This window comes from Pyrus communis, chromosome 12 (assembly GCF_041283825.1).
Source record: "Pyrus communis isolate YQ-2024b chromosome 12, ASM4128382v1, whole genome shotgun sequence".
NCBI lineage: Eukaryota > Viridiplantae > Streptophyta > Magnoliopsida > Rosales > Rosaceae > Pyrus > Pyrus communis.
The window spans coordinates 4,517,347-4,539,240 of record NC_142576.1 but is presented as its reverse complement, the minus strand read 5'-3'; the positions used below and the strand labels follow the sequence as shown (position 1 = coordinate 4,539,240).

Sequence of the window (21,894 nt, the reverse complement as noted above, 5' to 3'; positions counted from 1 at the left end):
ATCAAAAAAAATAAAAAGGGCAATGCCGGTGTACTAATAGTAATAGAGCGTGGACTGATGTGACAGAATTGGCACGGAACTCAATAAAGATGGTATTATTAGATAGAGAGAGAGAGAGAGAGAGAGAGAGAGATGGTGTTAACTTACAAGTACTGCGTTCTTCTCATTTTATTTTCCCAAATGGCCTTTTAGAATTTAAAGGCCAAGGCCTTGTGAGACAATCTGGGCCATGGATACGAACCCACCAAAAGCCCTTGCCCTAATTTTAACATATGATTTTTTTCTTTTTCTTAAACGGTGATATTTACACTATCTAAATTATAATCGTTATTTACTAGATTTGAGTTTAAGATTTCTCTTGTAAATGAAACAAATTTCATTAAATTATAAAACTACGTGACAGCTTTAACATATGATTTGACACTAATATTTTTGTTCTTTTCGATTCAACAAAATAAGAGTGAAAATGTGTTGTGTTCTTATAACGAGTAATGATTTTTCTATCCATGAGGAGTTAAATATTGCTTCTTCAAACTATTAAATTCTCTATTTATCTCGGCTTATCATTTCATATTTCACTTCTGTACTTCAATTGAATTCTAATTTTGAGTGATAAAGCTTATTCAAATCTTTTTTTTTTTGTTCGGTTTTAAAGAAATATTTTTTTTTCTAAGCAAGTGATATGAGGAGGCCCGATTCTAACTTTGGACTTCGGGCTATAGAGACCAATGCTACGCGAGATGCAATTTCTTTCTCCATTGTCAAGTGTTATAAAATCGATTGTGTGTACAGTGGAATAAATAAATAAGACATAAAATTTACAAGGCTCTTCTACCATCAGTGTGATTAGAATAGGTCATCGGAGCAGCAATGATGCTTTCATATATAATCTGAAGTAATAAGATTACAAAGATAACTTTTTTTATTCTCTCCTCTCTTTTTCTTATCTCTGCCGTGAGCCTTGTGGCTTCTCTCTTCTTCCTCTCTTCTTCCTCTCTTCTTACTTCTTTCTTTTCTCTCTTTTCGGTCGTCAGACTTTGTGTTTTTGTGTGTGATTTTATATGGAAGGATGAGGCAGCAAGTGGATTAGTGGACAAACATGTAGAGTTGTAGTGGGTTGACCATCCACACATTGAATGACTTATAAGATTACAACATAAAACACTTTGTTTAAAATTTATAGAAAAAAAAAAAAAAATTAAAGCAAGGAAAGAAGAAAAAGAATCATATAATTTGACATCTTTTGTGAATGAAAATGGCATTTTATGTGAAATACTCGATGTAGGCAGGATATTTTGGGCAATATAACCATGGGGCAAAATATCCAAAATCAAGAGAGCCAGAGTCACTCGCAAAGGCCACAGTTCCCGAGAGCTACACCAACAAGGAAGAAGAAGATGCGTACGCTCGGTGCTGCCTGCGCATCCTATTCTCTGTAAGTTCTTCCCTTCCCACCCATAGGTCAGTCTTTTTTGTATTTCACTTCAACCCATGTCTGTTTATCAAACTCTCTCTTGGAAAATATGAAAAATTTGGTAGCTTTGAACTTATCGGGTGGACTTATGTATCAAGATGCAGAACTATAACGAGCAATCTTGGTTCAAAAACTGTTTAATTCCAATTAAGAACGTGTTTATGGAATCTGTTTAGAGTACCCATTTGGTGGAATTGTAAGTACTTGATGGTGGATTGAAGAAATTGATGTCCCTTTTTCGTTTATATTCATGGCAGATGCCGGATTGTTTCGTTTGAATCATGCCGTCAAGCATCGGATAAGCTATTGTTTCCTTGCAATGTGAGAGAGCAACTTGCCAAAGGTATGTACTGATTGATGAACACTTGCCTTGTCTGCGTATTGAGTGTTAAATTTTGGTAATTACTCATAATTTAGTGAGTGTTAAATTTTGCAGCAAGAAGGATGCATAAGGGATACCGACTCAAGGCTGGCTTTTGGGAATCCATTAAATCCGGGTAATTAAAAATAAAATGCCAGTCATGCACACAAATCACACACCGAATATTGTAGAGTTTCAGTCAGGTGAACTGATTTAGAATGTTGGATTTGCCATGTGACATAGTTTTCAATTGTTGGATTGGTCAAATTTGAAACCGTCGATTGGTTTGAGCGCTTAATCAATAAACTTGTTTAGAAAGTATGTGACTTTATGGATTAATATACTTTTTCGTAGAATGAGAGTTCAGATTTTGTTGGGCTTCAAAGCTTAAAATGGTGCATGTCAAGGCTGCCTATTGGCAGTATGCTTGTAGTTCTTCTGTAGTTTTGAAATTGATAATTATTGAAGTCTAAAACATCAAGAAATTAGATATCATCAAACACACACACACAGAAAAGTTATGATCGTTGTTAGCTCATTTCTTGTTGCAGTATTTTAAACAACAACACCACGCAAGTAGTAGAACCACCCTCCGCGCTCCCAGAAGAGGAAGAAGAAGAACCTCTGCCTCAAGAATTAGTTCTCATTCAGAAGACTGAACCAGATGGAACTGTTGAAGAAATAATATTTTCTTCTGGTGGAGATATTGATGTGTACGATCTTCAAGCCCTTTGTGATAAGGTACCTACTCTGCCATTGGTACTGCTTTTGCACATGCATTTAAAAGTTAATTTCTTGTGTTTGTGCATTCGCAATTGTGTCCAATTCACTCTTCATGGGTCAGGAGTCCACTCATTGCGGATGCACTTACCTGATTTACCTTTTACTGAAGTTTTATCTGTCATTATTTTGCTATATATGATATACAATGCTATAATTGTGGAGATAGTAAGTTATCATATATCCCTAGTGAAAGTCAAATAACTTTAATGTAATTTTTATAGGTTGGTTGGCCAAGGAGGCCGCTGTCGAAACTAGCTGCAGCTTTGAAAAATAGCTACTTGGTTGCAACATTACATTCAGTTCGGAAATCACCTGGATCAGGTACATAGTGGATAGAGCATTGTTGCAGTATCCTTCTATTTCACGCAAATGGTATTGCAGTCTATAATATGCTTGTTACTATATCTGAAACCATTTGATGGACACTTAGTGTACTTGGAGAAGTTATTTGACAGAAGGGAATGACCAGAAGAAGTTAATTGGCATGGCTCGAGCTACATCAGATCATGCCTTCAATGCCACAATTTGGGATGTCCTTGTTGATCCCGGCTATCAGGTATGCTCGTACGTTGTTTGTTGGACTTAAAGCACGAATCACATAATATGTTTTCATGATGGTTACTAATGATTTCTTTATCATTCAGGGCCAAGGCCTTGGGAAGGCTCTTGTTGAAAAGATTATACGGGCTCTTTTGCAGAGGGACATCGGAAACATTTCACTCTTTGCAGATAGTCAGGGTAAAGCGACAATTATTTGTAGCATTTAGTCGATTACAGTGTCAAGCCAATGTGCTATTTAAGTTTTTCAAGATTGATGAGCTTGTCTACCACTGCCATACAATTACCTTTACGTGCATCTGCACGGTTACTTGCATACATGTCTATGTTTTTGTTGGTAGTTGCCTAGTCGGTGTCTTAGTAATAATGGTATACCAAGGTGACATCGTAAATCCTTTTCGGTCAATCCTTTTCTACATCGGTGTTCCTTCTTACGAATAGTCCTGCCTTTGCACTTCCACTTCCGGTGTTTCCAGCTTTAGCATTTTTGACTTTTATTAACGTGGACCCTTCTCATTGTCGTTGCAGTTGTGGAGTTCTATCAAAATTTGGGTTTTGAACCCGACCCGGAGGGCATCAAAGGCATGTTTTGGTACCCAAAGTATTAGTTCTCACTCAAAAAGGTCAAGCTTGTACCTTGTATGTTATTGGTTTAGAGAGCAAGTGGTAAATCCGATTGAAAATTTTATAATTACCAAATCTGTGGCTGTATCCCTATATTTTTATTCTGAACTGAAGTATATTTCGTTTGGTGCTTGAGATTGGATGAGTAACTATATTTTAAGGTTGTTGACGGAACAAACGAAGAATTTTTGTCCAACTTGAAGATAGAAGTTACGGAAACTTATGCCTTTCAATACCAACAAAAGTGGCAGTATTAGAAGCGAGAAGTTTGCTTCATGTAATCCCTTCTAATCTTCTTAAAACAAAAAATCATTCACATCTACATTGAAAACACCTTGAATCTTATGAGGTATCCAATCCAATTCGATTTTGTAGAAAGGGCAAGATTCCTCAAAATGGTAGGATTTGAAGTGATAAATTTTCTTCACGGCTAATTCCTTCTAATCTTTTCAAAACAAAAAAATCATCAACATCTACATGCCACATACCTTGAACTTTATGAGGTATCCAATCCAATTTACTTTTGTAGGGATTGAAAGTGATAATTTTCCTTCATGTTTGATCCCTTGAAAAATGAAAATTCGATCACCTCTACCATCAACATGCCTTAAAATTAAACGAGTTTTTTCAATCCAGTCCTAAGCACCAAACGAACCTATAGGTCACTCAAACAAGTTGGCATCTCTCGATGAAGAATCCGAGCTGTGTATAGCTACAAGTTCCACAAGAGGTCATACATAAATCCAGAATTCGGATGGGTCCTCATGTCACCATGTCTTAAACCACAATTTGGACCTATTGAATTGTCTAAACCACAATTTGGACCTATTGAATTGTCTAAACTTGAATTGTCTAAACCACAATTTGGACCTCTGGAATTGTCTTATCCTTGTAAGAAAGGATATTTTTTTAGGGTGCCGGATACATTTCGGCATATCAAGTGTCATGATATAAGTAGTTGAATTTTATTTTTTTTCAAGTACCTAACTATTTGTATTATGACATGTATTAATCCACAATTTGGACCTCTTGAATTGTCTTATCCTTGTAAGGAAGGAGAAATTTTTCAATATGCCGGGAATACGTCTAAATGTATCAAGTGCCGTAATATAAATGGCTGAATTTTTTTTTTTCAAGTACTTAACTATTTGTATTATGACACATATTAACCCACAATTTGGACCTCTTGAATTGTCTTATCCTTGTAAGGAAGGATAATTTTTTAGTGTGCCGGGAATATGTCTCGATGTATTAAGTGCCATAATATAAGTGACTGATTTTTTTTCTTCTTTAAGTACCAAACTGTTTGTATTATGATATTTAATATACCGAACTATATTTTCGACTCATTAAAAAATGTTCCGTAAGAAAAGGACAACAGAAATTTTCAATATTTTTTTAGGGAAGGTGGTTGCCTTGTGCAAACAAACAGTGGAGCCATCCACACCATTTGTTTCGTTTGGTTGTTTATTTAAATATATTTTATCAATAAAAATCCTAAAAATGTCAACATTTGATTTAGAAACGCTACTGACTCGAAAACACGTGTGTGGACAGTAAGCAAAGCATTAGGAAACTCTCGAAATGCAACTGGACGAGATTATTAAATGGCAAATAGGGGCATTCATGTGACTGGAACCAATGAAAAGAAATTTCTAAGAGAGACAATTGGATTGGATGTGACCTTAAATTGCATTTTGAATCAATGACATGATGGAGTTGAGGACTAGTTGAGGAGAGAAACTTCACGATATTCGAAATGACACGGTAACTGTATCTTATATTGACAACTGTATTTCTTGCCAAGAACAAATTATCATGTAATTAGGTTGACATGTAACTACATTAGGTATCTTGGATGTTAGGTAATATTTTTTTTTTTTTGGGAAACTGAATGTAGGTAATTTAGGTCTGGTTTGGTATTGTTGCGCTTTGAAAAAAAACTGATTCTGCTGGAAAAAAAAACAGTATTATAGTGTTTGGTAAACTTTTATGTAAAACAGATGTGAAAAAAAGCCAATTTTTCAAAGCTGGGTTTTGCATCTTCTTGTTTTTGGCTTTTTTTTCACCCAAAACTGTGAAAAAAAGCTGAAGCTGAATGTTTACCAAACACAAAAATAGCTCCCAGATTTTTTTGATACTAGCTTTTTTCAGAATCAATTCAGTAGCAAACCAGGTCTTAGGCTACTGCTTTAAGAAGTACTTATGCTGATAATGGCTTTTATTAGAAATGTTTTCATTAGAGCCACATGGTAGAAACACTTGCTAAAGTCGATGAGCACTTTTGAATCCAATTCTAGAAACTAAATGTAACTAAAGATGTTTTTTTTAATTGTCATAAAGTGCTTTTAACCAAAGCAATTTGACTGCTTTTAGCCAAGCAATTTGAACTAAGTCAACACTGAGGCCACTCAGCCCCAAAGCACATCCAATTCTCAATGTTTATGAGTATCGACGGACAGAAACTTAAAATTCAAATGATTTAAAATTTGCTTATCCGTCTGAATTTTTATTCAACTCTCTGTTTCCTAATATCACTCGTCCAAAGCAAGCTAAACACACCATTTTCTTTCTCCTCATACGAAAATGATTTCTACATACTTTTTCCCCTCGTGCACACCCTTATTCTTTCTACTTTCTAGTATTTGGACCGAACAAAGGAAAGAAGAATCAAACGAAAAAAAACAAACAATATCAAAAAGGAGAAAAAACGTGTGCATAAATCATTTCGCTTTAACATGTAAGCACAAAAAATGGTAAACAAAGTATCTGATCAAGTGATCGGTTGGATATGTGACCACCAACGGCACTAAATCGAAGGTTCGTGGAAATCTTCGGTAAATGTAATGTAGGTACAGAGAAGTCGTCTCCCAAACGTGAACAACCTTTGCCTTCACACCCACTAGCTCTGAGACAAAGCCAGACGCCATATCTGAAGTATCTTCATTAAATCTCTTTCACTTAAAAAACGTTGGACTATACAAGCATTAAACAAAACAAAACACCAATACTTATTCCAACTAACTGACAATCCACGGTACCATAATTAATTGTTGGAACTCATGATAAGGCTTATCTGTCGAAAATGATGTTATCATGTCGACAATGATGTTTCAGGACTTCATCTTCTTCGCCCTTCCCATCCTCCCCATTGACTCGACTTCGATTTTGAAACTGTGTTCCTGTCCCTCCTAAGTACCTGTTTCATAAGTTAACTTATAAGTCACGAACAAGTCTCAAAGTCCACCACTATCACCGACGGGTATGATTTTTCTTTGGAAATCGACACGAAAGTTCTTACTGTTTCTGTTTATCTGAAATTGTGAGCGTGCCACTATTAGCAGTTTCCTTATCCTTTCTTATGTTGTTCCGTTGCAGTTACATGTTTGTTAGAAGTTGAAAGATATTTTGTAACTGTTTTATTTACCCGAAAGCGCACTAGCCACTGGAACAGGCCGAGAGAATAGATATTGCGAGCGTGCCACTACTAGCAGTTTCCTTATCTATTTCTATCTTGTTCTATAATTCTGTTGCATGTTCTAGTTTGCTTCTTGTGAGAAAGAAAGTTGAGATTTAAGGTAATTTGTAGCTTGAAATTTGAATAGTTGTTGGATATTGCTCATTTGGGTTGTTTTATAGGGTGCGAGAATGCTAAAGATGAGAGCTTCTGGATGTGTCGTTGCTCTCCTGTGTTCTTGCTTCGTGCTGTTTGCCGTTGCAGAAGTTACAAATCCCTCAGAAGGTGAATTTTCGGCTCAATCTTTGCTGCTTTATACGATGAGATTGAAGAGTATGACTTACGGTTTGTGCCCTTCTGCAGTCAATGTACTGAGAGCAGTCAAGAGCAAATTAATTGATCCTAAGAATCATCTAATGAATTGGGACGACGGGGATCCTTGCGAATCTTATTGGACCGGAGTTTTCTGTTTTGATGCTGTTGGGGATGATGGATACTTGCACCTCCAGGAACTGTATGTATTTGTTTTCATGCTGCTCTATCGTTTTTAAATAACATAAGTGCTGTCTGTCACTGAATTTTATTCGTAATCGTAATTTGATGCAGCCGACTGCTGAATATGAATCTCTCAGGAACTTTAGCACCTGAGCTTGGCCAACTATCCCAACTTCAAATATTGTGAGTTTTTTCGACAGCTTCTTCGGATTATCATTTAGTTATTTTCTAATTGATGACATTTATATTTCCTCTTTGCTGGCAGAGATTTCATGTGGAATGAATTAAGTGGACATATACCGAATGAGATCGGAAAAATTACATCCTTGAAACTCTTGTAAGTTTGAGTTCATGTTGTTTTGTCAATTTATTTTTGTACATCCACCCTATTCATGTAAGAAATATCAACATAAATCACTGTTTTATGGTACAAAATTTATTTATCTTTTCGTTGTGAGGCATTTTTACGCAGGCTCTTGAATGGAAACAAACTATCTGGTTCCTTACCTCCTGAGCTCGGTTATCTTACAAACTTAACTAGACTACAAGTCGATCAGAACTATATGTCAGGTCCAATTCCAAAATCATTTGCTAACATGGCCAGTTTAAAACATCTGTAAGTACATGTTCAAGCTAAATACTACTTAAAGTCAGGTTACGTTTTACGTTTCTCATGTTTGACAGCTTCATGTACCTTGCTTGGCAGCCACTTGAACAACAACTCCTTGAGCGGTCAAATTCCGCCTGAGCTTTCTAAAGCACTCAATCTTCTTCACTTGTGAGATTTTATATTGTTATTCTTGTATAATTTTCTTGTGTTGTTCTTGGACGTTGTCTGTATTGATACTTGTTGACTGATTCCTGACTCTGTACATTTGACACAAAATTTTACAGGCTTTTCGATAATAATAACTTTTCCGGACATGTACCACCAGAATTCTCCATGTTACCGAACGCGCGCATCATGTATGTCATAATCCGACACCGTCTGCATTTTTAATTTGGAGTAACTTGTTTCCTTTTATCGGATCTTAGTTGGTAAAGTTTCTTCTTGACCAGATTTTCTTCCTGGTTGACAGAAATAATATCTTTCTTTATGTATGTTGTTCCTTCCATCTTTCAGTCAGTTCGATAACAACAACTTCAGGGGGACTGAGATTCCAGCCTCTTACGGAAACATATCCAGATTAACAAAACTGTAAGTTCTTTTATTACTTCCCCTTCTTTGATTCCAGTATTTCTACTTCTCGGGATGCTTTATTTTGCGTTTATTACATGGTGCATAAATTTGTTTGGAAGGATTTCTGATACCTATTTTTTTGTTTTTCTCTTTCTGATTTGGCAGAAGTCTTAGGAATTGCAGTTTGCAGGGAGAAATTCCTGACCTTAGCAGGATAGCTAACCTTAGTTATATGTAAGTATTGATATGGTTCAACGACCTTCAATCAGCACTATAATGCGTTTATTTAGTCTTCCATTCATGCTCCTATTGCCCAACCTTTTACTGTCTTCATGACACAGTGATCTAAGCCGGAATCAACTTTCTGGATCCATACCGTCACACAGACTTTCTGTCAATATAACAACAATGTATGTTGCTGGCCTGAGTAAACTTGTAACATGTTCTACGTTTACTTCGCTTTGGTTCATCAGTATGTTAAATTTAAATGAATGGGGCACAAGAAGATTATTAGATATCACTATCTGTAGTTAATATGGTTGATTTAAGCAGCTTTCTTGTTGATATACTCGTTACTATCGCAGCATTCTGTCAGACAACCGTCTTAATGGATCGATTCCTGAGAGTTTTTATGATCTTCCAGCTCTTCAGAAAGTGTAAGAGTCTGTCTAATTCCCTAAATTTTTGTTTCGGATTGAATATGAACACTAGATCAGATTCTTATAATGATTCTATTACAGGTCGCTCCACGACAATTTTATTACGGGTTCTGTCCCTGCTATGTGGCGGAAAATATCTTTCAGTACAAGAGCTAGACTTGCACTGTATGTTCCTCGAGCGGAAAGAGCAGCATAACCTTATAAATTAATTATTAGATTTCTTGGAGTGCTTTCCCTTTTTAGTGACCTTTGATTTAAATTTTGTAATGAATTATAGTAAGATTTTAGAGTGAACTTATTTATATGCTAGTCGATTATTGCAGTGATCTTCGGAACAATTTGCTTTCGCAAATATCGGAAGAGCTAAATCCTCCTGCAAATGTCACCTTGTGGTATGAAAACTATTAGCAAAATTACACCTTGTTTTACTTCGATAATTTCAGATTCTTACTTATAGCAGCTTTTCTCAGGCTTGAAGGAAATCCTGTCTGCAAGAATGCAAGTGTACCAAATATAGGCCAGTTCTGTCGATCTGAAGCTGGAGGAGACGGGATCTCTGAAAACTCGATAAACTCCACTCAACCAATGACCTGCCCTAGCCAAGCATGTCCAACAGACTATTTCTACGAATATGTCCCATTTTCCCCAGTTCCATGCTTTTGTGCATCACCTTTAAGAGTTACATATCGTCTAAAAAGTCCGAGTTTTTCATATTTTGCTCCTTATAAACACAATTTTGAAATCTACTTAACTGGCGCTCTCAAGCTGCACCTTTATCAATTATCAATTGATTCACTTGTCTGGCAAGACGGGCCTCGTTTGCTGCTGCATATGAAGTTTTTTCCTATGTTCATCAATCCACACGTGAATTTATTTAATGCAACTGAGGTTCAGCGATTGAGAGGCCGGTTTACATCATGGGATTTTCCTCCAACTGATTTCTTTGGACCGTATGAGCTTCTCAATTTCACTCTGCTGGGACCTTATTCGAACAGTACGTATTTTATCCCAAACATCTTTATTTTTTTTCTTTCAAAGTCGTCTGGATATTTTGCTGCATTTTTATTTTTGCTTGGAATTGGATTCCCTTATTTTTACATGTTAGTAACTTTGACAAATTGATCGCCTTGATAGCATGTCATAAAGACAAGAACATGTTTCTAATTCTTGGTCGAGTAACTTATTTGTTTCGTTGTTATAGTGTTTGTTGAGCAGCAAAAGACGGGCATTAGCAAGAGAGCTTTAGCAGGTGTTATAATAGGATGCATTGCTGCTGTTGTCATTATTCCTGCAGTAGTCATGCTTCTGACCAAAAGATATGTTAAACACCGTTACCCACCACCTTCACGGAGACATTCATGTAAGTTCTTAATTGTAATTGATAAGACCAAATTTTGAAGATGCTATTCCGGTGACTATCATCCTAGAAAGTAGAATGAAGTCCTTACCGCTCTTTGCAGCCTTAAAGATCTCTATGAGAATTGAAGGTGTAAAGGCGTTCACCTTCAAAGAAATGAAGGTCGCTACTGGGAATTTCGATACTTCAATGCAACTTGGACGAGGAGGCTATGGGAAAGTTTACAAAGGCATTTTGTCCGATAACACAGTTGTAGCCGTAAAGCGTGCAGAAGAAGGATCCTTACAGGGCGGAAGGGAGTTCTTGACCGAGATAGAACTGCTATCAAGGGTACATCACCGAAACCTGGTCTCTTTGGTGGGATATTGTGATGAAGAAGGGGAGCAGGTATGAAGCTTGCAGTCATGAACAATTACTCATTGCTGTTGCTTGCACTGCAAGTTGCAGCTGGTTTTTCTTATGATTTGCCTATATCTTTAATCAAATTATATCTTCTTATTGCTTGTGCAGATGCTGGTTTACGAGTTTATGCCTAATGGTACCTTACGCGACTGGCTTTGGGGTACGAAAATTTCCAGCATTCCCAATTTCTTAAATGACTACACGTATTCATGTGTGTGTCTCTGGATACTCGTCTTCCAACATCTCTTCTAAAGTTTTGTACTCACTATGATATGGCAGTTAAAGCCAAGGGAAGCCTGGACTTCACTATGAGGTTACGTATTGCATTAGGTTCCGCTAAAGGCATCCTTTATCTCCATACCGAGGCAAATCCTCCAATATTCCACCGGGATATCAAAGCCAGCAACATACTCTTGGACTCCAACCTCGTGGCCAAAGTGGCGGATTTTGGACTCTCGCGACTTGCACCTCTGCAGGATGATGAAGGGACCGGGTCCTCTTATGTATCTACAGTCGTGAGAGGAACGCCGGTATGTTAAAATCATGCAAAGCATATGAACCAGCTGTAGAATTACAAATAAGCGTCAAGAAGCGTTGTTTAATTCATAACTCTTTTGTTTTTGAATCATACATTGCAGGGTTACGTTGATCCAGAGTATTTCCTGACCAATAAGTTGACGGACAAAAGCGATGTCTATAGCCTAGGAATCGTGTTTCTGGAGCTCCTTACCGGCGATCAGCCAATTTCACACGGCAAAAACATAGTTCGAGAGGTACCATTGAAACATTACTTCTTTGGGATTTCTGTTGCTAAGATTTTTTCTGAAAAATGCACCAGTGTTCGGCGTGCTGACACAGATCATATCTCAACACGCTGATCACTAATATTTATTAGGTGACGTTAATAATCGTGAAATTACTTTCATTTTTTTTTTCAGGTAAATCAGGCTTATCAAGCAGGGCTGGTGTTCTCGATCATAGACAGCAGAATGGGATCCTATCCATCCAAATGTGTTGAGAGGTTTCTTGATTTGGCCCTCAGATGTTGTAACGAAAAGCCAGACAAGCGGCCTCATATGCTGGAAGTGGTGAGGGAGATCGAAAACATACTCAAAATCATGCCGGCAACTGACACCATATTCTCGCCATCTACTACCTCGTACAGTGACCAGTCACCAACCTCGTCGTCCTTCATGACCGGAGACCGATCCTACGTGTCCTCCAGCCTGGCAGGAAGTGATCTAACCAGTGGCGTTGTCCCGACCATAACACCTCGATGAAGAAAAGTTTATACACACACGTCCCTCTCACTATAATCCCCTCGCACGCTGGCCAAGCGACGCCGTATATATTGGTGGCATGGAAAGAAGTAAAGCTCCTCCTCCGACTGAAAAAAAGACGACTCTCGGGTGTTTCCTTTAACCTTGTCTCCGTTTTCCGGGACGTAGAAACAAAACAACATGATGTGCGAGTTTTCAGATGTAAAAAATGGAGTTTTGTCTCGGATTTTGTCCATGTAAAGAACGAAAAGATGAGTAATGGGTAATGTACATAAGTTAGCATCCTAGATATTGTTCTACTACTAACAATCTGAAAATTAAAACCATCTTATGTCAAATTAACCGTCTAAATCCTCCTCCAAATCCACTAATTGTACCATCCGTGTTACTATAACGGTTAACAATTGATGGCCAATATAATGTTAGAAATAATGGTCAATTTAACTGAAGGTGTAAATTTGTTGAATGTCAAAATTTCGGCTGCAACCTAAAAAAATTAAAACCTCAATAATTTTTTAGCTAAAATGGTCTTTAAGATTGCCCACAGTCAATCATTTTAATCATTCCATGAAAATCTTTGTTAAATTAAGCGTATTTTTGTCAAATCAACCTCTCCACTTGAAGAAATGGTTTTTTCAATGGGAATTGTTATTAACACTTCAAAAATCTCATTCTACACTCCAAACTTTCTATATTATGAAAGAAAAATACACTTATGAGAAGTGTAGAATGAGATTTTTGGAGTGCCAATAACACTTCCCTTTTCAATTTAACGGTGATTTTCATAGTATGATCAAAATAATTGACGGCGGACAATCTCAGAGACCAGTTATATCAATTTTTAATCTCAGAGATCAAAGTGAGAAATTATAACAATCTCATATAACATTTTGTCTAAAAAGCTGAAAGAATTCTTACAATTTTTTTTTTTTTTTTTTGTTCTAACTTCTGAAGCCTTGGTTTTGGAGAGGTTTTTCAGTATGACCGATACACAAGATAGTACATCACGTGTCACTATACAAATAATTGGATATGTGTGTTAAAAAGTTAATAACCTAAAATAAAATTTTCCACCACTCATATAAACACACATAATATGCCTCGTGTTCAGGTTATAATGAAAATTTTCTTCTGGTTTTGGCAAAACCAAGGAGCTGAGTGCTCTGACTGCTGACCCACAAGATTTAATAAAATTCCAATAAAGTCCCACCATGTTTTTCTTTTTGCAATTAAAATCCAAATCCCACCCAAAGAGGACCACCAATTTCTTCCCACGAAGACATGAATCATCTTCGGATCTAATAATTTTAATTATATGAATCAATAAATTCGGACTATTGAAATTTGATTCAACGATTAAAATTATTATAACTTTTAGAATAGACTTTATTTGCAGTCGTTAAATCAAATTTCAATGGTCCGATTTATTGATATTAGAATTAGGAGAATTGATTCCGGAGAAAATCCATGTCCCTCTCACAACTCCAAAACGCTAAATTCGAATTTATCTCATTATCCCCGAATTTGACGTTATCTTATACATTTATTTATTCAAATTCAATTTAATTCAATTTCGAGGCCAAAACTCGACCGAAGGGTTTATTTTTACCGGGAAACCTTTTCTGTCGCCATCTGAATTGCGGTTGACTGACTTCTCAGTCAAGACCCCGCGATCTGCTGCTTTTCTTCCTTCCTTCCTGGGCCTCTTTTGTTCTATCGGTAAGGTTTTTTATTTCTCAATTTTCTTAATCTGATTCCCAATTTCCCTTTTAGGGTTTTCTTTATTTGATTGATTCATTGGTAATCTGCTGTTTGATTGCTGTTATTTCGTCTGAAATGAGAAGAATTTGATGAAATTTCGGAAAAGGGTATTGTGATGAATTGCTTAATTTCAAATTAATGGCTTGAATTGTTAATTTAGTTATTTAGGTTATTGGCATTAAGGGTGCTTATATAATTTACAGCGGTTGGATTCTGTATTATCACATTGTTTGTGAAGGTGGGTTACATATGTCTGAGCTTGTGATGATCTACAAAGCCAGCATCCTTTATTGAGGCCTTGTATTTTTGGGTTGCAGTCCGATTTTGTAAATCAGTGAAGGTTCATCTTCTTTGATGTGCAATTCAGTGCTAAACTAATCAGTTATTTACGTATTTTAAAAAATTGTTTTTCGTTTATTTGAGAGCTATAGTTTTACAACATAATTCAGATCAAAAGGTGTGTCGTGTGTAACCAAGGAATGTGGAAGTGTTATTGCATTACTAATGTAGTGAAGCCTTCGGCAATCTGCAGGGTTGTCCACAAGGCAGACATCAAGCAAGGCAGGGTGTCTTAGGCTACGCTATCACGGAGAAGTGGCATCTGATGGTTCAATAGAGCCCAGTATTACTGATTGCATCCTAGAGAAGAATACAGGGGGCTTCTCTCAAGATCCTGAAGTGAAAGTTATTGTCTTTTTGTGAACTCTGTAGGAATGAAAATGGAGTTCACATTTAGGAAGGTTCTATTATTTTCACTGTTCTCCCTAGTTCTGTTTGGATATGCTACATCAGAGTTGGAAAATGAAGTTTGGCAAAAGCTGAGATCTCCTCCACACAAAAATGTGAGAAGTAATGTTATTGATGGCACTGGTCAGGAGAGTTCCTTAAATTTTGAGGTTTCTAATAATGGACTGGGTGAGGCGAAGAGTGCGAACAGCAAAGTCTCAGTCTCTACTGTTGCGTTATTTACATTGGCAATGGCTGCTGCTACAGGTTTAGGTGCAGTCCCATTCTTCTTTGTTGAGCTTGATCCACAATGGGCGGGATTATGCAATGGTATGGCAGCTGGTGTAATGTTGGCTGCAAGCTTCGATCTTATACAGGAAGGGCAAGGTCATGGTGCTGGGAACTGGGTCGTTCTTGGGCTTTTAGCTGGGGGCCTTTTTATTTGGCTGTGCAAGCAGGTATTGAATCAGCTCCCTTATTTTCATCCATCTTTTATGTTTTTGCCATTTTTGTACTTGTAGTTGCTTCTTCCCTCTCTAGAAATTTGCTTCATGGTCCATAGAATACACATGTCGATTGCATTTGGCGGAGAGGTTAGGCATGTTCTATTTGCAGTGTTAACGTGTGTGACTACTTTCTGAACCAATAATCTATAAAGTTGACAAAATAAATTATAGACTTCTTCGCTGTTCTTTCAAAAAAGAAAGCTTTTTTGGTGCGTAATACGATGTTTCAAGAAACCTGATTTACATATGCGTAAGTTGTCCTCATAGTCCATAAGCATCCCTTTCAATTATTCAATTTTATCATTTCATGAGGGAGGACGTGGACGGTAAGATGTTTTCCTGGCCTTTAATTTTCAGATGTTATCAACTAACGAATACTGTAGTTGTACAATATCTCATTGAAAAATGTTTGCTTGTGCATAATTGTGGGCTTATCTTTTACATAATGCTAGAATGCATCCAGCTCTCATTATGTCTTACATCGTTATATATATCTGCTTTCAGTTTCTTGAACAATATGGAGAGGTTAGTATGTTAGACATCAAAGGTGCAGATGCAACTAAAGTCGTTCTTGTTATTGGAATAATGACTCTTCATTCGTTCGGAGAGGGTTCTGGTGTTGGGGTTTCCTTTGCTGGCTCAAAGGGTTTCTCTCAGGGACTTTTGGTAACTTTGGCTATTGCTGTGCACAACATACCAGAAGGCTTAGCTGTGAGTATGGTGCTTGCATCCAGGGGTGTTTCTCCGCAAAATGCCATGTTATGGAGTGTGATTACATCATTACCACAGGTAATTATTTAGTTTTTAAAATTCATGGGATTTGAGAATATGTAACCAATTCTAGTTGATTTTCTTGTTGAGCCTTTTAACTTAATGGTCTCCTGCATATATTGCTGTTGCAGCCCCTTGTAGCAGTTCCTTCATTCATCTGCGCTGATGCGTTTAGCAAGTTTCTTCCTTTCTGTACGGGCTTTGCTGCTGGATGTATGATCTGGATGGTTGTTGCTGAGGTCCTTCCTGATTCATTTAAGGTAAGGTTCCTTGTGGGACTTCTTCATGCTTCTTGTTTCTTCACATGCTTAAGTCATTTGCAGTAGGCTTTTAGATCCTTTTCAATTTACATTATCAAATGTCTCCTCAATGTTCTGTTTTCCATTTTCAATAGTTTCCTTTGCATTTTGGTTGTAGGAACCCTCTCCATCGCAGGTTGCATCAGCTGCCACTCTCTCTGTAGCATTCATGGAAGCTCTTAGCACTCTTTTTCAGAATTTCACCCATGACTACAAGTGAGTGAAATTTAATGTTGAGAATTGTGTCACTACGCAAATTGTTGTAGTTTATACTGTTTGGTGACTCTTTTTGACACAGTCTCTTGACATATAGAATCTACATTTGCCCCACCTTTGGGAATACGCTTATATTTTACAATTTACATTGTTACAGCTCAGAGGATGCTTCTGGCTTCTTTGTCTCACTACTTTTTGGTCTTGGACCATTACTCGGTGGCACTGTTCTTGTTGCATTTGCTTTAGCTTTTCATCTTCAGCATGCTCTTCTCATGGGTGCAGCATCTGGCATTGCCTTTGTCCTTGGTGCCTGGAGACCATTGCAGCTACTTTTTTCATTAAAGATGGGATTTCTATCTACTATATTTCTGCTTGCAATGGGAGCTGGATCCGTCCATATTATGAGCTCCAGTATTTTGAAGCTCGCAGGTCGCAAAAAAACTTCAGTTCAAAACTTACCCACGGCAAATGGTTTTCCAGTAAGCATTCACACCCTCCAGGCATTCTTGTCCTGTGGAGCTGTTGCCTTTCATGCTTTGGCTGAAGGGCTTGCACTAGGAGTTGCTGCACCAAAAGCTTATGGACTTGGTCGGCACATGGTCCTTCCTGTCTCCCTACATGGACTCCCTCGAGGTGCAGCTGTGGCTAGCTGCATCTTTGGGGCTACTGATAACTGGCATGCGGCCCTTGTGGCGGCTGCTTTAATTGGATTCGTGGGTCCAATATCAGCAATAGGAGCAATACTCGCAGGAATCGACTATAGCGGTTTAGACCATGTGATGGTTTTTGCTTGTGGGGGACTGCTCCCAAGTTTTGCAAATATAGTAAAGAGAGCAGTGAAGTTGGATACGCGTAAAAGTAGCTGTGGGATTTTGATTGGTGTGGCATTTGCAACTCTGTGCTTGACATGCACGAAGTTGGTGTGCTTGCACACACCTTATTGTAATTCTGCGCCGGAGGCTGTTAGATGAGATTCTATAATGCTGCAGCCGGTCAATGTAACTGCCTAGGTGCCCTTGCATAGTTGTGAGGGGTTGGAGCACAAGGCATATAAGTTTGGCACCTGTGCCCCGGAAAGTATACCACTGAAAATTTGAAGAGATGCTGCGAGGACGGAGGAGCGACATCGGAGGAAGGTTTTAGAGGAGGTTGTAACATGTTTTGCGTGATAGAGTTATGTTCATTTTTATTACAGAAAAGAAATGAGGAACTGGATTGATCCCCTTGACCCTAAAATTTTATGTGGAACGATAGAAAAGGCCTGATGTAGGGTGTTAGGGACAACTGCTGTTGTGTCGATAGCTCGTTTTTATCGTGCGATATTCTAAACTACGAGAGATTCAAACTACAGTGCAAGGGGACGGGCACGCTGCGTGGATTGCTCCCGACTTAAATCTTGTGAAATCTCGCTATTTCTTGTTCAACCTTGTCTTTCTTTGTTTTTTCTTTTATTTTATTTTATTTGAATCTTTGTTACCGTGAAAAAGACAGAAGTATCAAGGAAGCAAATCTTACAACTAGTTAGGTGAAGTGGCAATGTCAGGTCGACCTACCACATTCAGAAGGAAAAGAAAAGTCATGTTTTCCTAGGCCGCCATCAATTTGAAATCTTGATTAGTCGACAAATCTATGCTCATTCAATAACATTTTCATTTTCATGCAAGCATTTTGTCTCCAATGTACCAAGAAAATCCAAAATCCATCCATTTTTTTCTTAGAACTCAAATTCAACAACCCAAATGTGCGATTTAACGCTCGCAAAACAAAGTAGACGTGAGTTAGACAAGTTGGCCAGAGTAACATGCATGCCTCCTTCCCCTTGCAGTCAAGTTGTGTTTCTCCTACGACGAACAAGAATTGCAAACCTGAATTCTTAAACGTGCTTAAAAGAAATTAAAAAACCATCCCCTTTTATATTTGGAATTTCGCAAGTTAGGTCATTCGGCTAAGGCAGTGTTCAAATCCGCTCTCGCCTAACAGATTATAGTAGTTTAAAATATAGATCGTCAAACAAGAATTGCAAATCGGAAATCCCAAAGGGATTGCTAACATAATAATTTAAAAAGCTCCTGTAATTCGCGAACACATTCAGTTCAAAGTTATGAACAAAAATGATAACACGAAATAAAAACAAGAAAAAAACCAAATCCTCATTTGTTAGTCGACTGATTGCTCTGCACATCCTCACTCTCCACCACCACCAATTTTTCCTTCTCTGCCACCGATCCCACCTCCCCTTCTGCCGGTTTCGCCTCCGCGACGCTCTGCGAGCCGGTCAACCTCGCCAGCACAACAAACGACATCCCACCCAGCACATTGTTCAAACACCTCAGAACCACCACAGACGATTTGAATGCCAGCGGAGGAAGCCCCTTCGCCAGCAAAAACTCCGCCCCGTTCAGCGTTTGGTACCTCAAATTGCTGCTAAGACCCATGTGAGCCGCCCAAGTGAGCGCATTGAGCAAGGTTGGCGGCGGCTTATTTGGGGTCTCGAAATTCGGGTCCATTTTTTTTCTCAATTTGATCAGACCGTTTGACAATGCGGTTCCGGCAAGCCCGGCAACGAACCCAACGGCGGCAAAGACTGTGCCTTTGTACACGAAAGTCCCCAATCGATTCACCAATCCATAGGAACCCGGTTCAAACATGTGGCTGGCCGGGCAGCCGGCGAAGATCGACGGAAGAGTGGCGGCGGAGGCGGACAGAGTTGGGGCTAACAAATACATGAGCGTGAAATTGAGTATGCTACCGACGACAAGAGTCGAGAAGACGAAGTCGAGCTCGTTGAGGCCGAAATTGGGGCGGGAAGCCATGTCACCGAGGACGCAGGAGCTGACTCCGACCACCTCCTCCATCAGAACCTTGAAGGGGAACTGCGGATCGGCGGCGACTCGGGATCTCCACCCATTGAGAAACATACCCAGAACTCCGAATCCCGAAACCGACGACGACGAAGACGACGAGTCGTCGGAATTGCCATCTCCGCCCCCGCTCCACCCCCCGCTGTTTCCTCCCGCTCCTGCGCCGCCACCGCCATTTCCGCCGGAAAACGAAAGCTCTGGCTTTTGGACCCAGATGGGCCTTGGGACGAAAAAGAGAGGGCGATTCTGGGTTTTGGAGTAGGGGAAGGAGATTGAAGAATTAGGATTGGCGGATAAGCGGCGGTTGTCGGAGGGAGTCGAGCAGTGTTTAGCTACGGTAGAGCAACGAAGCTGAGCGGCGGCCGCCATGTTCGATCTGAATCCAAAATCTCAACGAACTGAATGATCAGTGATGCAATGAGAAAACCCCAAGAGGAAAATTACAAAAAGGAATATTGAGGGCGGCGCGTCCCTGTCCTCCGAAATCGCAAACCCTAAGAAATGACAGTGAAACGGAGAGAGGGTGAGGGGGGAGTATTTAGTGTTCCGCTGCGGCGCCGCGCGTGTGAATTTCCATATCAGGTCCGCACGTGGGATTTTGACACGTGTCGTAGTTGAGCTCGGACGCAATTGCGGAATCTGGTAAATGGTATTTGGGGACGCGAATCGAGTTGGCGGATCTTTAGCCTCGGTTGTTGAAAAAGGGTATTTTTGGTAAGGGATATACTAAAAAAATTAAAATTTTAAATCAAATCACGTAATTTGTTGATACAACGATAATCCAAAAGGAGTCTTTGGACTCGTTCTCTCCCTCTTCCTACCAAGGACACAACTATAATAGAATGATGATCGAACTCGTTCTGGTGCAACAATCTATGAGACATCTTATTTGTTGACATTTGATCATTTATTTATAATTCACATAACAGTGTTAACTCTTCAATTGATCTCATCAATAAAAAAATTTAAAAAAACACGTGTCATTTAAGTAGATGAGAGAGTTTTGGGTTCAACTCTTTCATATATGGCTTCAAGGTTCAAACCAAAAAAAAATTTGGACTAGGATTCTCTCTTCTTCTTTTTTCCGTCCATTTTCATCCCCTCCTCTAACATTCTCTATTTTCTCTTTCTTTCTATAAAAAAAATTAATATAAAATATTGACGTGACTTAACAATCACGGTTTAAATAAGAGAGAAAGGAAAAAAAAAAAAAAAAAAAAGATAATCCTACTCCGAATTTTTTTTTTTTTATTGTCAAATTGCACATAAAAACTTCATGGTAGCCACTAAACTATGAAACTTTATAGCAGAATTAAATCTTCGGCAAAGTAACTTGATATTGTTTTTATAGTCGAGTAACTCTCACAAAAGTATGAGATCCCTCTTATTTTAGACTCGGTTGATCCAACATTAGTCCCGTTTCCAACTTTCCATCTCAATTGATAGATTGTAAATTTCTCATGTAAATTGCAAGCGACCCTTCATTGATGAAAAAGTGTTGAACTTTTGCTTGACGGCGTGGATTTAAACTCTGTCAGTGACTAATCTAACATCTAATCTAACAAAATCTATCATTTAACCCAAAAAAAAAAAATCTCATGCAAATTTCCAACTTCAAGTGCTTTTAGAACCTAAAAATATTTTCTAAAAGTGCTTCCAACCATTTAAAAGCACTTTCAAACGAGCCCACTATACGACATGCTCTAAACAAGTATATTACGCAGATAATAATCGACTATAGGACGACTTGATTTACACCAGTCAATAGGAAAATGTTGTACTTCTACAACAATAAGCATAAGACGAACTGTAAACTCAATACGCCTTAAGATTCGATGCAAATCGGATTTATCTAACTGCAAGCCATGTGAAATTTAACTACGGAGAACAAAACTACAAATAATATACAGAAAAATTAAACTAAAAGTCCTCACACTTGGTCTACCATGTGGGTTCTGTTTGAACCTTCTTGTTTTGGGATCATTAAGCGAGCAAGATTAGTTAAACAGTACAGTTAGTATCCAACAATGCCCCCACCAGAAAGATACTAATCATACTACCAACCCTAATCAAGTCATTAAGAGCTTAATTAATCCGCCATCCCTTGCTTTGCGACCAAGCCAA

General features: G+C 38.4%; 4 protein-coding genes across 10 annotated transcripts; 3 read left to right on the top strand and 1 right to left on the bottom strand.

Annotated features, from left to right (window-relative positions):
- The first annotated feature begins 1,281 nt into the window (after positions 1–1,281).
- LOC137745646 (histone acetyltransferase TAP1) lies at positions 1,282–3,935 on the top strand. Its single transcript, XM_068485635.2, has 8 exons — positions 1,282–1,435; positions 1,732–1,817; positions 1,911–1,971; positions 2,387–2,576; positions 2,840–2,939; positions 3,074–3,174; positions 3,263–3,356; positions 3,705–3,935. The coding sequence occupies exons 1-8, from the start codon at positions 1,311–1,313 to the stop codon at positions 3,782–3,784; spliced, it is 837 nt and encodes a 278-aa protein (XP_068341736.2). The 5' UTR covers positions 1,282–1,310; the 3' UTR covers positions 3,785–3,935.
- A 2,810-nt stretch (positions 3,936–6,745) lies between these two features.
- LOC137745298 (putative LRR receptor-like serine/threonine-protein kinase At1g06840) lies at positions 6,746–12,917 on the top strand. Of its 5 annotated transcripts, XM_088681537.1 has the most exons (22): positions 6,746–7,062; positions 7,179–7,272; positions 7,440–7,542; positions 7,621–7,771; positions 7,864–7,935; positions 8,018–8,089; positions 8,225–8,368; positions 8,459–8,530; positions 8,647–8,718; positions 8,876–8,950; positions 9,098–9,166; positions 9,274–9,342; positions 9,517–9,588; positions 9,673–9,756; positions 9,915–9,983; positions 10,062–10,585; positions 10,793–10,951; positions 11,052–11,335; positions 11,459–11,510; positions 11,630–11,880; positions 11,989–12,123; positions 12,289–12,917. In XM_088681537.1, the coding sequence occupies exons 3-22, from the start codon at positions 7,449–7,451 to the stop codon at positions 12,628–12,630; spliced, it is 2,862 nt and encodes a 953-aa protein (XP_088537663.1). In that variant the 5' UTR covers positions 6,746–7,062; positions 7,179–7,272; positions 7,440–7,448; the 3' UTR covers positions 12,631–12,917. The 5 variants fall into 5 exon arrangements, with proteins under 5 accessions (XP_088537663.1, XP_088537664.1, XP_088537665.1 ...); XM_088681538.1 differs by lacking the exon at positions 7,179–7,272 and having other exon boundaries at positions 6,760–7,062; XM_088681539.1 differs by lacking the exon at positions 7,179–7,272 and having other exon boundaries at positions 6,843–7,122.
- Positions 12,918–13,838: 921 nt separating this feature from the next.
- On the top strand, positions 13,839–18,333 carry LOC137745274 (putative zinc transporter At3g08650). 3 transcript variants are annotated; one of them, XM_068485203.2, is made up of 7 exons: positions 14,210–14,349; positions 14,924–15,233; positions 15,385–15,575; positions 16,128–16,412; positions 16,526–16,654; positions 16,812–16,909; positions 17,067–18,333. In XM_068485203.2, the coding sequence occupies exons 3-7, from the start codon at positions 15,450–15,452 to the stop codon at positions 17,878–17,880; spliced, it is 1,452 nt and encodes a 483-aa protein (XP_068341304.2). In that variant the 5' UTR covers positions 14,210–14,349; positions 14,924–15,233; positions 15,385–15,449; the 3' UTR covers positions 17,881–18,333. The 3 variants fall into 3 exon arrangements, with proteins under 3 accessions (XP_068341302.2, XP_068341304.2, XP_068341303.2); XM_068485201.2 differs by having other exon boundaries at positions 13,839–14,349; positions 14,924–15,575; XM_068485202.2 differs by lacking the exon at positions 14,210–14,349 and adding an exon at positions 14,352–14,498 and having other exon boundaries at positions 14,924–15,575.
- Positions 18,334–18,926: 593 nt separating this feature from the next.
- Positions 18,927–20,313, bottom strand: LOC137745323 (protein RETICULATA-RELATED 3, chloroplastic). The gene has a single exon (XM_068485266.2). It carries the CDS (start codon positions 20,137–20,139, stop codon positions 19,060–19,062), a length of 1,080 nt encoding a protein of 359 aa, XP_068341367.2. The 5' UTR covers positions 20,140–20,313; the 3' UTR covers positions 18,927–19,059.
- Between the last annotated feature and the right edge of the window lie 1,581 nt (positions 20,314–21,894).

What these genes read in the sequence shown, in the direction of transcription:
- LOC137745274 (XM_068485201.2), top strand. Translation starts at nt 15,105, where the DNA reads ATGAAAATGGAGTTCACATTTAGGAAGGTTCTATTATTTTCACTGTTC. An exon ending in TTATTTGGCTGTGCAAGCAG is followed by an intron (nt 15,576 to 16,127) that starts GTATTGAATCAG and finishes ATCTGCTTTCAG; the next exon opens with TTTCTTGAACAATATGGAGA. An exon ending in TGATTACATCATTACCACAG is followed by an intron (nt 16,413 to 16,525) that starts GTAATTATTTAG and finishes TTGCTGTTGCAG; the next exon opens with CCCCTTGTAGCAGTTCCTTC.
- LOC137745323 (XM_068485266.2), bottom strand. Translation starts at nt 20,139, where the DNA reads ATGGCGGCCGCCGCTCAGCTTCGTTGCTCTACCGTAGCTAAACACTGC.
- LOC137745646 (XM_068485635.2), top strand. Translation starts at nt 1,311, where the DNA reads ATGGGGCAAAATATCCAAAATCAAGAGAGCCAGAGTCACTCGCAAAGG. An exon ending in TTGTTGATCCCGGCTATCAG is followed by an intron (nt 3,175 to 3,262) that starts GTATGCTCGTAC and finishes TTTATCATTCAG; the next exon opens with GGCCAAGGCCTTGGGAAGGC. An exon ending in ACTCTTTGCAGATAGTCAGG is followed by an intron (nt 3,357 to 3,704) that starts GTAAAGCGACAA and finishes TTGTCGTTGCAG; the next exon opens with TTGTGGAGTTCTATCAAAAT.
- LOC137745298 (XM_088681537.1), top strand. Translation starts at nt 7,449, where the DNA reads ATGCTAAAGATGAGAGCTTCTGGATGTGTCGTTGCTCTCCTGTGTTCT. An exon ending in CTTCCAGCTCTTCAGAAAGT is followed by an intron (nt 9,589 to 9,672) that starts GTAAGAGTCTGT and finishes ATTCTATTACAG; the next exon opens with GTCGCTCCACGACAATTTTA. An exon ending in ACAAGAGCTAGACTTGCACT is followed by an intron (nt 9,757 to 9,914) that starts GTATGTTCCTCG and finishes CGATTATTGCAG; the next exon opens with TGATCTTCGGAACAATTTGC.